Source organism: Mastomys coucha, unplaced genomic scaffold, assembly GCF_008632895.1.
Source record: "Mastomys coucha isolate ucsf_1 unplaced genomic scaffold, UCSF_Mcou_1 pScaffold18, whole genome shotgun sequence".
Classification (NCBI taxonomy): Eukaryota; Metazoa; Chordata; class Mammalia; order Rodentia; family Muridae; genus Mastomys; species Mastomys coucha.
The window spans coordinates 85,142,293-85,154,907 of NW_022196900.1; the positions used below are offsets into that span (position 1 = coordinate 85,142,293).

The 12,615-nt window shown below is 47.6% G+C and overlaps 1 protein-coding gene across 1 annotated transcript in view; it reads left to right on the forward strand.

Annotated features, from left to right (window-relative positions):
- Positions 1-12,613, forward strand: part of Phc2 (polyhomeotic homolog 2) — a gene marked incomplete at its 3' end in the record, with an annotated part of 96,599 nt that extends 83,986 nt beyond the window's left edge. Inside the window, exons 10-13 of the mRNA XM_031377027.1 lie at positions 8,264-8,466; positions 9,902-10,031; positions 11,008-11,122; positions 12,550-12,613. Coding sequence (XP_031232887.1) covers positions 8,264-8,466; positions 9,902-10,031; positions 11,008-11,122; positions 12,550-12,613 — 512 coding nt within the window. The remainder of the gene's footprint in view (positions 1-8,263; positions 8,467-9,901; positions 10,032-11,007; positions 11,123-12,549) is intronic.
- Between the last annotated feature and the right edge of the window lie 2 nt (positions 12,614-12,615).

Genomic DNA, 12,615 nt, shown 5'->3' on the forward strand with positions numbered 1-12,615 from the left:
GTGGTTGCTGGGATTTGAACTCATGACCTTCCGAAGAGCAGTCAGTGCTCTTACCCACTGAGCCATCTCACCAGCCCCAGGGAGAGCACTTCTGTTGTGTTACAGTCATGTCAAAGCAGAGGGAAATAATGACATTTCCCGGAGACTGACCTCGAGTGTGCCATGACAAGGCACAGGGTAAACCCTTGGTGGACAAAGCGTAGGGGAACAGGATAGGGCCTCTGGGACTGGGCGACGGCAACCTTAGTGAGCCTGAGGTCAGGGCCACATCTGAGTGCTGCGCTTCATGCTTTCACCTAATTTCCTCTTTGTAGGCACAGCAGGTGTGAGCACACATGTCATAGTTGAGGGCACTGAGGCTTACAGTAGCTCGATGGCACCATGGGCTAAGACGTAAACCCAGTGTCTTTCTGCTTCACTCTTTACTCAAAACCAGGATTTCCCATAAACTTAAACTGACTAGACATAGTGAAGACTGTGTGCCTAAAGCTGTCACAGGTAAAGTCAGAATGAGCCCAGACCTGACCCAGAGCCAGAGTTCCTCCTGGCCTGCCACCCTTGATCCCTTCCTCCTGGCCTTGGGATATCTCTGTAGTAGAGCCTCTCCCTTGGTCCCAGATGCTGTATGAAATCTTAGTATCTGTAGAACACTGATGGAGACAAGCTGGGAGTCCTTGAGCTGGGCCTGGGGTGCTGTTCCATGGTGGACTTCCGTTGTCAAGCAGAGCAGACAAGACTTTGCCTCTGCAACCAGGACTAGCCAGCATCCCCAGTGGTGGAAGCCACTTTGTGGTCCTACAGAAACTAATGCCACTACCACAGTACCCTCTTCATCTGACCTCAGCCCATTGTGGCGCTCAGCCTGAGAGCTAGGGAGCAGGTCCGGGCTCTGGGTGAAACTCTGCTCCCTTGTCCTCAGCTGCATGGGGGAGGGTGGCTGCTGCCTGCTTTGGTTGCTTCCCTCTTAGCTCTGGGTGACACTTGGAAGACCTCCAGCTGTTTACAATTCAGCTTCTGCACACGCTAGCCTGTGATTTAGGGTGAGTTTTACAGCCCTCTCTACCTATGTCCTGAGAGATGGCATGAAAATCAGCCGTACAGTAATAGCTGCCAGGAGGGAGGGTTTGGTCCTCCAGCCAAGACTGTAGATAGAGACATTCAGCTCTTACTCAAAATACTGAGAAGCTCATCTGCCCTCCTGGCCTGCTAACCTAGCCTCAGTGAGGTCATCCTGAAGTGACACTCAGGCTGGCTTGAGGTCCCCTGGCTCAGCTACTTTCCCGTTCTGCTGGCCAACTCCCTCCCCCAGAGACCTGGGTTTGGATCCACTGTCTTGCTTCTGTGACTGTAAAGTCCCTTCTAGAACAGCTACAGTTGGCCCAGCTGAGGAAGGTGCTCTGAGGGCCGGCTGAGGCCACAGCCATAGCTTGTGTCTCACAGCTCTGTCCTTAGAAGAACTGAAAAGGTTACAAGCATTGGCTCCTCTAGGACTCAGAGGGCCCAGTGTGGGAAGGAGCCTGCAATTTTCTCACCACTAAGAGCCCTAGAAGATACTATCTTCCAGAAGACTCTTGTTTGGATTCTAAAAAGCACACCTGTAACTTGTGCTGTCTGCATGGGAGTTGCATGTGTGGTCATTGTCTACATGGAGTGTAAAAATTGGTGGGAGAAATGACTCATCCTAAATTGTGGGTGTGGGAAACATGGCAACTAATGGTGTGCTAGGCCTATTGAAAGATCATGTGCTACCCCCCTCTGACACTGTGGAATGTGGAGTGTAGCCTGGATCCTGATTAACCACTCCTCTTTTCCAAGGCTCCCTCCCATCTGGGAATCACTCACCTAGATCATTGCCAGTTCCCGACCCTAATGTCCCAGACCACACATGATGCTTCAGCCTTGTTGTCCAGAATGAGTTTACATTTCCTGCCACCTCCCTCAGGTGCCCTCACACTGGTCCCAGGAGCCAAGCACAGCCCTCTCCTCACTGGCTGCTTCATGTACACAGCCCACTGCAGGGAGGTAAAACCACCATGCTCTGCTCAGGTCTTTCATGACCTTCATTGTTCTTCATGTTGCTGTGGCAAAACAGGCAACAAGAGCAACCTAAGGGAAGAGGGTAGAGTAGGCATGGTGCTGGGAGCTGGGAGCCACTGGTCACATTGGAATGGTGCCAACCCCTATACAAGGTGGGTCTTCCCACCTCCATTGAACCTCTCTGGAAACATGCTCACAAACAAGCCCAAAGTTTAACTCGTACGTGACTGTAAATCCCCTTAATCCTGAAGACTAGTTCCTCATCTGAAAAAGTAAGGCCTTAGACTTGGCCCTTTCAACTGGACTTGGTCGCCTCACCTCCTACCATACTGGGTCCATAAGCAGGGTTGGAGAGGGTCTGCTCACCTGAGCAGAGCAACTAACTCACAGCAGGATCTAAATGGCTGTAACCACACTTGCTTTTTTAAAGAATGTTCGTCCTATAAATCTCTTTGTGGAGTACCTAGATTGAACTCTATCCAGCCCACCACTCTGCCTCTGCCATGCCCGGCTTCTACGCCTTTCTGGGAAGAGACACCTCCTTCCCTCACTGTCACAGTGCCAGTAATTTCTTTGGGGATTTAAATACAACTAAAGAGATTATGAAGGTTGGCCCCAGACTTTTCCACAGGCCTAACCACTCTGCCTTCAGCTTTCCTCTCTGTAAGGTGACCTGCTGCTGGGATCAGCTGTGGCCTCCTGCTGTCTCTTGGATACAGGCTCAGCAGGCATCATTGTGCAGGTGCTCCCCGTAATTCTCAACAGGTTGAGCAACAGAAAACAGGGAGCATGATGGCAGTGCTGAGCCTGGAGCAAGTCTGCCAGAGTGGCTTGCTTGTTGAGCCAGGTTACCAGTTACTGTCTCCTTAAACTCTTGGTTAATTTCATTAGCTTGTTCTCATGCAGTAGCCAGCAAAGACATCCATTGTCAACCTTAGGCTTCTACACTTACATACACACATGGGGGAAACGCTCAGCAGTCTGGTATAACAGATTGTTTGTGTCTGTATGTGGCATCTGTATATAGGAAGAACCTGGTTCTGAACTGGCCAGACTTTGCAAGGCTTGGACCAGGCTGAACTCTCCAGCTGGCTGGAAAGTGTCTTTCTAGGTGCCTTCCTGCCTCTGTGTCTAGAGGTCATCCTACCTTGACAAGTTTCTGGATCTGAGTTAGTGTTCTAACTCTCCTGTGCTGAGGACATCCTCCACAGTGACAGGGCAAGTGGACCAAAGAGTAGTAGGCAGGTCTGCGGAAATGCCACTTCTACAATAGACACTAACTAAGCCACTCATTGTCACAGCTTCAGAGAGTAGAATCTCACCTATGATAGATCTCTTTGTAGTACCAAGGAGACCTCTCTTCTTTTATGGTGAAGAAGACTGACTATTATTTTATATTAGAATTCATTGCAGTTTAACAGGCCTTAAGCATGTGTTGTATATTGGACATTGGGTTAGTCTCTGGGGGGCAGAGGTGACTGGGTCACAGCCCCGTCTTTGTTAGCGGAAGTGACCAGTCACAAAGAGAATGACTTCAGAACAGTAGCATAGACAGGGCCAGTACTGGGTAGGCTTCCCTGTTCTGTTCTTTTGAAAACTGTTTCTGCTGGGGCTGGTGAATGAGATCAGCCTAGTTACTGATCATATGCTTACTAAGACTGGCACAAACTAGTAGTCCAATGTGGTCAACTTAATGGCTGTTCCAACCTGCCTCTTCCCAGTGGGGCTTGGCCTACTATTCACCTCCAGCCCCTGGATCTAGAGGAGTGCCCACTGCTCTGCTGAGGTGCTCACTGGCATCTGAGACCTGTGGGAATCCCCCTGGCAGAGCCTTCAGCCCTGGGCTTTGGTGGAGCGCACTGAAGAACTGAATTCCTAAGACAGAGTTCCTTTGTCTCTTTTCTTTGCCTCAGGCCAGCAGGGCGGGTTTCTGCAAGTTTCCCTGTCAAAGCGGCTTCTCCCCCACCCCCACCCCCCAAACAGGCTGCAAAGCAGTCTGGGAGAGTGGGAAGCAGATTAAATTAATCTCAGTGTGCTGAGCATGGCAGGGGGTGAGACTGTTTGGTCATTCCAGAAATAGCCCAAACTCTTTGTTACTAAAGCAGGTGATGAACTATAGGCCTTCCTGAAGGCAAAGCCAGACAGCTGTGACCCTTCACTGTTCACAGAACACCCTTCTCTGCCCCTGGGAGTCTGCCTCCTGTAACCTGTCCCAGGGTTATGATGGGGACTAGAACTTCTGGTGTCCGCATGAAGGAGTTTATCTTACGTTATAAGATCTTAAAAAAAAAAAAAGAGGCTGGAGATTTGAGAATCCTTGCTTCCCATCTGTGATCATTGATTTGTAACTTCAGCAGGTAAATGCTTTGAAGACTGGCCTCCTCTGATTCACAGGGTCTAGCAACAGGTACAACTAGCTCTAAAACAGTAAGGAAGGGATTGGAACAGGGTTAGAAAGAGCCCACAAAAGGGGGCCAGGTATCAGGCTTGGGGTGAGTGTCAGTGACGTTGGTAGGCAGTGGCAAGGAGAGCCCATTCCTTCCAGTTTAATCCCACAGCAAGCACCAGGAGCTTGTAAACCACTCTCCTTAGCCTGTGCTCTCTCTCAGTGGCTGTTGAGAAGCCAACAGTCACCAGGGGTAGCAGTGCACAGCTGGGATCCAAGCACTGGGAGGCTGGGAGAGAGCCCAGGAGGGCCAAGACAGGAGGATCTCAAGTTTAAGGCTGGCCTGAGCAACTTGGTGAGACCCTTTTCTCTAGATAGGGAGACAAATAATGAACCAAAAATAGCTTATGAGTGAGCTCTCTGAGATACACACTCGGTGGTCGTGTTAAGGTGAGTCCTAGTGTCTTTATTTTATATCCTACAGAACAGGCTGAGAGGGCCAGAGCATGGCAGAATCCACTCACTGATGGAAATAGTCCCTAAACCCTGTCTAAGCCTGTGTTTGCTCAGTATACACATCATATTAGATTCTGCCTCTGATCTTAAGGAACATAGCCAGGGTTACTGGACAGAAATTAACAGAAAGATTTGCACTTGTTATAAAGAACTTGTACTCCCTAAGGTAGGGGCAGACTGCCTCAGAGTTAGTTCTTCTGTCACTAGAAGCATTCAGACAGACAGTGCTAAAAGTCACTGGACAGGGAACACTGTAGAGAGTGCTGTTTGAGGTTGGTAAGAGACTGGGGCTGGGCTTGTGCTTTCTGTGGTCTACAGGGTGTTCAAATCCACACGGACTGTCCCACTGAGCTGTAATTAGGAGGAGACAGCCTTAAGTCATTAAATGTAGCATTCAGCTCTTATATTTGAACATTTGTCCATCATTTTTAAAAAATCTACATTTCTTTGTATATTTAAAATATTAGAACATAAAAGTAAGGAAAACTTGAATAAAAAACACAGACTTTAAAATTTAAAAGAGAAATTTAGTTTGATTGCTTGTGTTATTAACTCCATCCTAGCTATTTCTAGGTTGTAAATTCTTACATTGGTAGAAATCTTTATAATTGATGCAAAGTTAAAGTTATAATTTCTTACATTGGTACAGAATTTATTTTGATACAGATTTAAGGTTTTCATTAGTATGAGTTTCTTGTATTGATACAAAACTTGACATTGTTACTCTTAGACAGGCATTGTGCCTATGCAGTACAACTAAGAATACAAAGATTAGACCCAGTCCTTCTATAATTGCTATTATACACTGTCTTTAGATGATTAAGCAATATGAGTTAAGGGCCAGATAGCAAACTCTTGGTTCTTTGTTAATTATAAAAGGGTGTTTTCAAGGTATTTCAATTAGAAATGGCTGAGAGTAGTCAAGGCTTAACAGTTCAGAAGTCCATAGAATATGACATTTAGGTCATTTCATTATTAAAGATCATTTGGGCAGGGGAAGGGAAAGGTGAGGCTGGAGGTTTTAGAGAGGGGAGAAAGGAAGTATAGTGAGGAAGACAGAGGAAGAAGAGGTGGAAGAAAGATGGAGCAGAACCACGTGGCCTGGAGGACGTGAATTGAGGAAGCAGAATTAGCATCAAATACAAATAGCACCAGGGCAATCCACAACATTTCTCCTTATTGTCCAATTAAATGTCCTTATTGCGGCAAGTAGCAAGGGATCTCATATCCGGGGAATAGAGTAGTGTAGTGGTAAATCTGCCCAATCTAGGCGTGCAGCTTATAAATATTATAACTGAGTCCTGTGTTCTTTACATGGGCTTATTGGGGTTGGAGAGTAACTACAACATAAAAATTTGTGGGTTTTTTCCCCCATTTCTAAATACTTTTACTAATTAAAAAGACTAATTCTAAACGAGAGAATTTCCAGCTGGGGGTTGTGGCACATACCTTTAATCCCAGCACAGAGGAGGTAGAGGCAGGAGAATCTCTATGAGTTTGAGGCCAGCCTGGTCTGTAGAGTGAATTCAAGGACAGTCGGAGCCGAATATGAAAACTTTATCTCAAAGATCCAAAGAAAAAAAGGAAAAAAAGAAAAGAAAAATGGAACTGTCTCCAGTTTTCTACAGAAAAGCTAAACCTAATAAAATTTATTTCACATTAACACAAACACTGAAAGGATATTTTTTAACTTGCTACTGTGGCTTTGGGTCAAACACAATTTAAGATTTAGAAAAATTATTTGCACTGGCATGCACACACACACAAGCACAAATGCATATTAAAGTACTGGTGTGGAGGTCAGAGGACAACTTTGAGGGTTTGTGTTCTCTTTCCACAGTAGGATGTAGGCATCAGACTCAGGGCATATGGCTGTATAAGACACTGATACCCACTGAGTCATCTCACCAGCCCCTTATCAGTCACCTGTCCTGGGTGGCTTCTGCTCAGCTGCGCCTCACTGGGCTCATTGGGCTTATTATCATAGCCTGCACTCATCCTTTAGAAAGGTTGGTCCTGGTGTTCTGAATCAGCAATGCTGTAAGGAGGGAAGCAGAGGTCGAGGTCTGCTGGAGCCCAGCTAGGAGTGGGTACCAGAATGCTTCTGTTTTTATTTCCAGTGTGCATGATTTCCCATTTCCTGGGAATAATCTGGGTTCTTATTATGAAATAATGTCTTCTTAGAAAGTGTTGTACAAAAATTACCTAAGTAACAAAGGTTATTGCAGTTACTTTCATTATTTTAATACTCTTAACTTTGTCATACACCACTGGTTTATGCTTAGTATTAATGGGCTTATTGCAATAAAGAAACAGCTTTTCCACTTTTCTCTTCTAGGAAGTTCCAGGTTAAAGGCACCTCAGCTCACTGAGCACTTGGTGGTGACAGAAAACAGCCTTGGGAAAGGGACTGGGGAGAGGGCTCTTAAAATGGGGCGGTGAAGCCTTGCAGCTCTGAAGTAGGCGGTGTGACACATCACTGGGAGATGCTGGCACAAGGGGAAGAGGCCTAGCCTTCATGGCGTGGGAAAGTGCCCCAGTCCACTCTCTGGAGCATTGTGCTGAGTTTTCCAAAGGAGAGGTTAGGAAGGCTGTCCGTAGAGAGATGGAGAGATGGAGAGAGGGTGTGTGGTTTGCGGAGGGCTGGGTGTAGTGTACACTGCACTCTGAGCAGAAGGTATGAGTAAAGCAGGGGTCAGCAGAGAGAAATGGCCACAGTGCCAACAGCTTCAGCATGGATGAAACAAAATAACCCTGTATTTCAGTGAAGTGCCCTCCTAAAGATAGCTTGTGCTGGGCTTTCAGTCCCCTGTTTCCTGAGCATCTGTTTCAAAGTGCTGTTAAAATATGACCCTCCAGGGAACCTCATAAAAGGTTCCTTTAACCTCTGTCCACCAAGCTGCTCTGTTATACCATGAGCCTAGGTTTAGTGGGACTTCTTGGTTTGGCTTTAAATATCTTGGTCACTGTTTGGAATTCTGTATAAACTGTCTAACCCAATACTGGCTGAAGATTTACCACCTCAGGGGCAGAATTCTGGCCTCTTTAGCCTGGTTATATCTGTCTTGAATAGAATAGTTAAGAAATGCTGCTGGGTGCAGAGCCAAATTACTGCAAAACTGATAGTATTCACACTGGGCCATGCAACCATTAGCACTGTGACACATTCAAGTAGGTTGTGGAGGGTGGGGACTGCCTGGTTGTCACTGTGGCTTGGGTATGCACTGTGGGTGCTGGTTGTCCATCTTCAAGCTGGCCTCTGTCCTGATTGAAATCTCTCTCTCCCTGTCTCTCTGTCTCTCTGTCTGTCTGTCTGTCTCACAGAGACAGGGCAGGGCATTGTTCATGCACTGACCGACCTCAGCAGCCCCGGCATGACCTCAGGGAACGGAAACTCTGCCTCCAGCATCGCCGGCACTGCCCCCCAGAATGGTGAGAATAAACCACCACAGGCCATTGTGAAACCCCAAATCCTGACGCATGTTATCGAAGGGTTTGTGATCCAGGAGGGGGCGGAGCCTTTCCCGGTACGGACTACTTCTTTTCCCCTCTTTTTTTTTAAAGTATATTTTGGATGTGTACTAGAATATTTTTACAATTCCATGTAAAATTTCTGAAAATGTGAACAGTTGTTCCCTTGCTAATTCCCCTGTCCTCCAGATGTTGGAATAATTTCTCTCTAGGACTGAGTTTCTCCAGAGTCTGAAATGACATGGTGATCAAGGCTAATTGACAAGACCCCTTGGTTACAAGTTTATGCACACATTTCAGCTGTACCCCTGACTGGTGACCTGTGACCCCTTAAGTATCTCCTAGGGATATTTGATGAAAGACAGTGGGCTTTGGAAAATTATACTGTATTGAGTTTTCAGTGCCAAAACATGAATAGCAAAACTTTGGCCAGTTAGCAAAAAGAAGCTGTTAGTACAGAGTTCTGACATGTTAGAAATCAAGATGATGGCATGGGAGTATGGTCTGAGATGTGCTTTCTGGGAGCAGAGCCTTGTAAAGGTAGTGAGGAGATGAAGGGGACTTCACACAGGCTCAGCTCAGGAGGAGTGTGTGTATTGGAACCCCATCCTCCTGGGGGACCATCTGCATGTTGTTCATGCCTTGGATTCATGGGAGGTTTTATAAGTCACCAGAAGACTGAGCTTGGTTCCTGCAAGGCATGGGTCTTTGTGAACCACCAACAGAAGGCACATTTGTGGCCTCTCTTTCTGGAAGTTGGCCAAGGCCAATGGCAGATCTCCCAGAAGCAGCTTACTGTATAAGGAGCTAGCTCTGGTCTCTGCCCCTCTCTACTCCAGTCCGGTTCTCCTCCTACTTGTGGAGAAACGCTGGAAACCTCTGAGCCTGCAGAGTGAAGGCAGATAGAACTGCAGTCACCATCCTGGAGACACACCTCTACCCTGTGAGCTGGCCACCAGTTACTCAAACAAAGCGAGGACCAAAGAGAGGCAAAGCCAGCCTTGGGGGTTGCTGGCCACAGGGCATGTCCTCTGTCTGGAGTCAGTATGTCCTGCTCTCCCATGTGGCTGCCTGTGCCTCTGGCTTGGCTGTGGTCAGGTAGAGAACAGTATGAAATCAAAATGGGGTGCTGAGTCTCTTATAAGTACACTCTTACATGTAGCCCTGCCCTCCTGGTACCCTGTAAATATAGGACCTGGCACCTGATCAGGGAGTGGTAAGGGAAGTCTGATTTCTACCCTTGGACACACCTGGGCAGAGACTTTGACTTCTTGAGCTGTCCCTGTACTCTGGTGCCCACTGTTTCTTGCTTAGGGAACCAAACAATAGTACAGAGCCTTGTGTGGAGCATCCTTGGATGATGGCATGCAGGAGGCGTGGAGGGGTGGGGCTGATATCTGCCTGGCTACTTTGTACCTGTAATATAATGAGGCTGCATAGCAAGGAGTCTAGGTTCTAACCCTGGCGGCTTCCATGTCACCTGTCCTCTAGGTGGGACGCTCGTCCCTGCTGGTGGGGAATCTCAAGAAGAAGTATGCACAGGGGTTCTTGCCTGAGAAGCTTCCACAGCAGGATCATACCACCACTACCGACTCAGAGATGGAGGAGCCCTACCTACAAGGTACGAGCTAGATACTACAAGGTATGGGGCACAGGTCTCCTGGTATAGGCAGAAGGACAGACTTACACTTGCCCTTTCTCAGGATCTAGAAGGACCCTGACCAGGACTAAGTAACAGTTCTTCCCACTGAGCATGTCGCCAGCACCTCTTCAACCTCTGGCCCTGTAGCTCAGGGACAGGAGAAATGAGTCTTCATTCCCTGCCCTCCAGCAACTCGATGGTTTCAATTTCACTTCCTGTAGTGGCCCATTGCCAGGTTCTAGAAGTGAGAGTGAGGTAGCACCAGTCAGGGGTGCCCCAGCCTCATTGCTGGCTCAAGAGCCTGACTCTGAGGTGGGGTGATTCTAAGGCCAGGGCCAGACAAGGACTACATTTAGTTTGCGTGAGCCTTCTGCTTCTTTCATGGTTGTGGAGAAGGATGCTGACTCTGCCCATGTCTGCTGTGCAGGATCCAACACAAAACACGCCAGGCAACTCCAATGGGAGACCTAGCCTTGCAAAAGCAGAGGCAAAGCCTGTCTTTTTGTTTGTTTGTTTTAAGATTTATTTATTTATTTATTTTATGTATATGAGTGCACTGTAGCTATACAGATGGTTGTGAGCCATCATGTGGTTGCTGGGAATTGAACTCAGGACCTCTGCTTGGCTCTGCTCACTTCAGCCCAAAGATGTATTTATTTATTATATGTAAGTACACTGTAGCTGTCCTCAGACACGCCAGAAGAGGGCATCGGATCTCATTACAGATGGTTGTGAGCCACCATGTGGTTGCTGGGATTTGAACTCAGGACCTTCGGAAGAGCAGTCAGTGCTCTTAATTGCTGAGCCATCTCTCCAGCCTAAGCCTGTCATTTTTTGAGTGGTTGCCACTGGGTGCCAAATCCCAGAGATATGAAGAGGCAGGATAGGGAGCATTTGTGCCTGTCTAGAGTCTGTCACAATTTCACCCACACTCAGCCCTTTCCATACTTCACAGAATCCAAAGAGGAGGGTACTCCCCTCAAACTCAAATGTGAGCTCTGTGGACGGGTGGACTTTGCCTACAAGTTCAAGCGTTCCAAGCGCTTCTGTTCTATGGCTTGTGCGAAGAGGTGAGTGTCTGAGCCCCACTGCTGTGCCCAGGCCCTGTCCTGTCCCTAGGGTTGTACCTAGTGTCCTCCTTCTATAATCATCTAACCTTGGATGCTGTAGGTAAAGCTCATCCATCCTCCATTCCCTGGTCTGCCTAGTTAAGGGACTGTATTTCAAGTGCATGAGACCCAAGAAACCATGAGAAGGGAGTGTTAGGAGAGGAAGCACTGCTGTCCAACCTCAGAAAGCAGCCCATAAGCTATGCCCCAAGGGCTACCATGCCCTTAGGGTAAAGCCATCCACAGAAACAACAGAGCCCAGAGCCATGGCAAGCTTTTATCCAGCCTGAAAAATTGATGAGGATAAAAGCCACTGTCATGCCGGGTAGTGTTGGCGCACTCCTTTAATCCCTGCACTTGGGAGGCAGAGGCAGGTGAATTTCTGAGTTCAAGGCCAGCCTGGTCTACAGAGTGAGTTCCAGGACAGCCAGGGCTACACAGAGAAACCTTGTCTCAAAAAAAAAAAAAAAAAAAAAAAAAAAACCCATAAATAAATAAATAAATAAATAAATAAATGCATACATACATACACCACTGTCATTGAGAAGCTGTTCCAAGTGTGGGCATGGTACTGCAGTTCTGTAACCCCAGAACTTGAAATACTAAGGCAGGATTGATTCAAGAATGAAGTTAGAATCCACTATAATAGGGGCTACCTGGGAAGACTTTGTTTTAACCCAAAACAAGGAACAGGCAGGCAGACAGATAGACAGACAGAGAGACTTGGTGCTGGTCAGATGAGTGTCTCAGTGTCTCTGTTAGCAGTCATTACTGCTGTCAGTGTTGTCTGTTATTGTGCCCTCTATCTGGGCTGGAAAACTAAGGCATGTGGGAGTGCTGGTGCACAACTTAGGCAAGCCAGCTGATGAGGCCTAGGGCTTTAGGCTCACGTGTGCCCTGTGCTCTTTGTAGGAGCAGTTCTACCTTGAAAGCCTAGAGCCCGAGAACTCTCTCTGTTTCATGCAGGGGTATTGTGTGTGATACGCCAGAGTCCCTGTCCTCAGCCATGGTGCCCAGGCTGTGCCGAGGGAGCCAGAGTCCCTTGGTCAAGCTCTGTCAGGCCGAACTCTGGCAGGACAGTAAACAGAGTAGTTTCCTAGCATCATAGTGTGTAGCAGCCACAAGGGACCCATGCTCTGGGGAGCTGAATTAAGCATGTCCCGGGCAGTCTTTCGTGCCCTCATGATACCAGTTTTAGAAGGCAACTGCTATCACATCCTGCCTCCCAGGAAGGGCTCAGAGCTCAAGTGCCTGCCCAGAGTCTCAGTCCTGTCAGCAGTTTCCTGGAGTCAGGATTTGTACCTGTAGACAGAGTGGTATTTTCCTAGACAGTGGCTATTTGTGCCACCTAGTGCCCCTGCTCTGACTTGATTGCTCCTGTCTGACAGGTATAATGTCGGATGCACCAAACGAGTGGGACTTTTTCACTCAGACCGGAGCAAGCTACAGAAGGC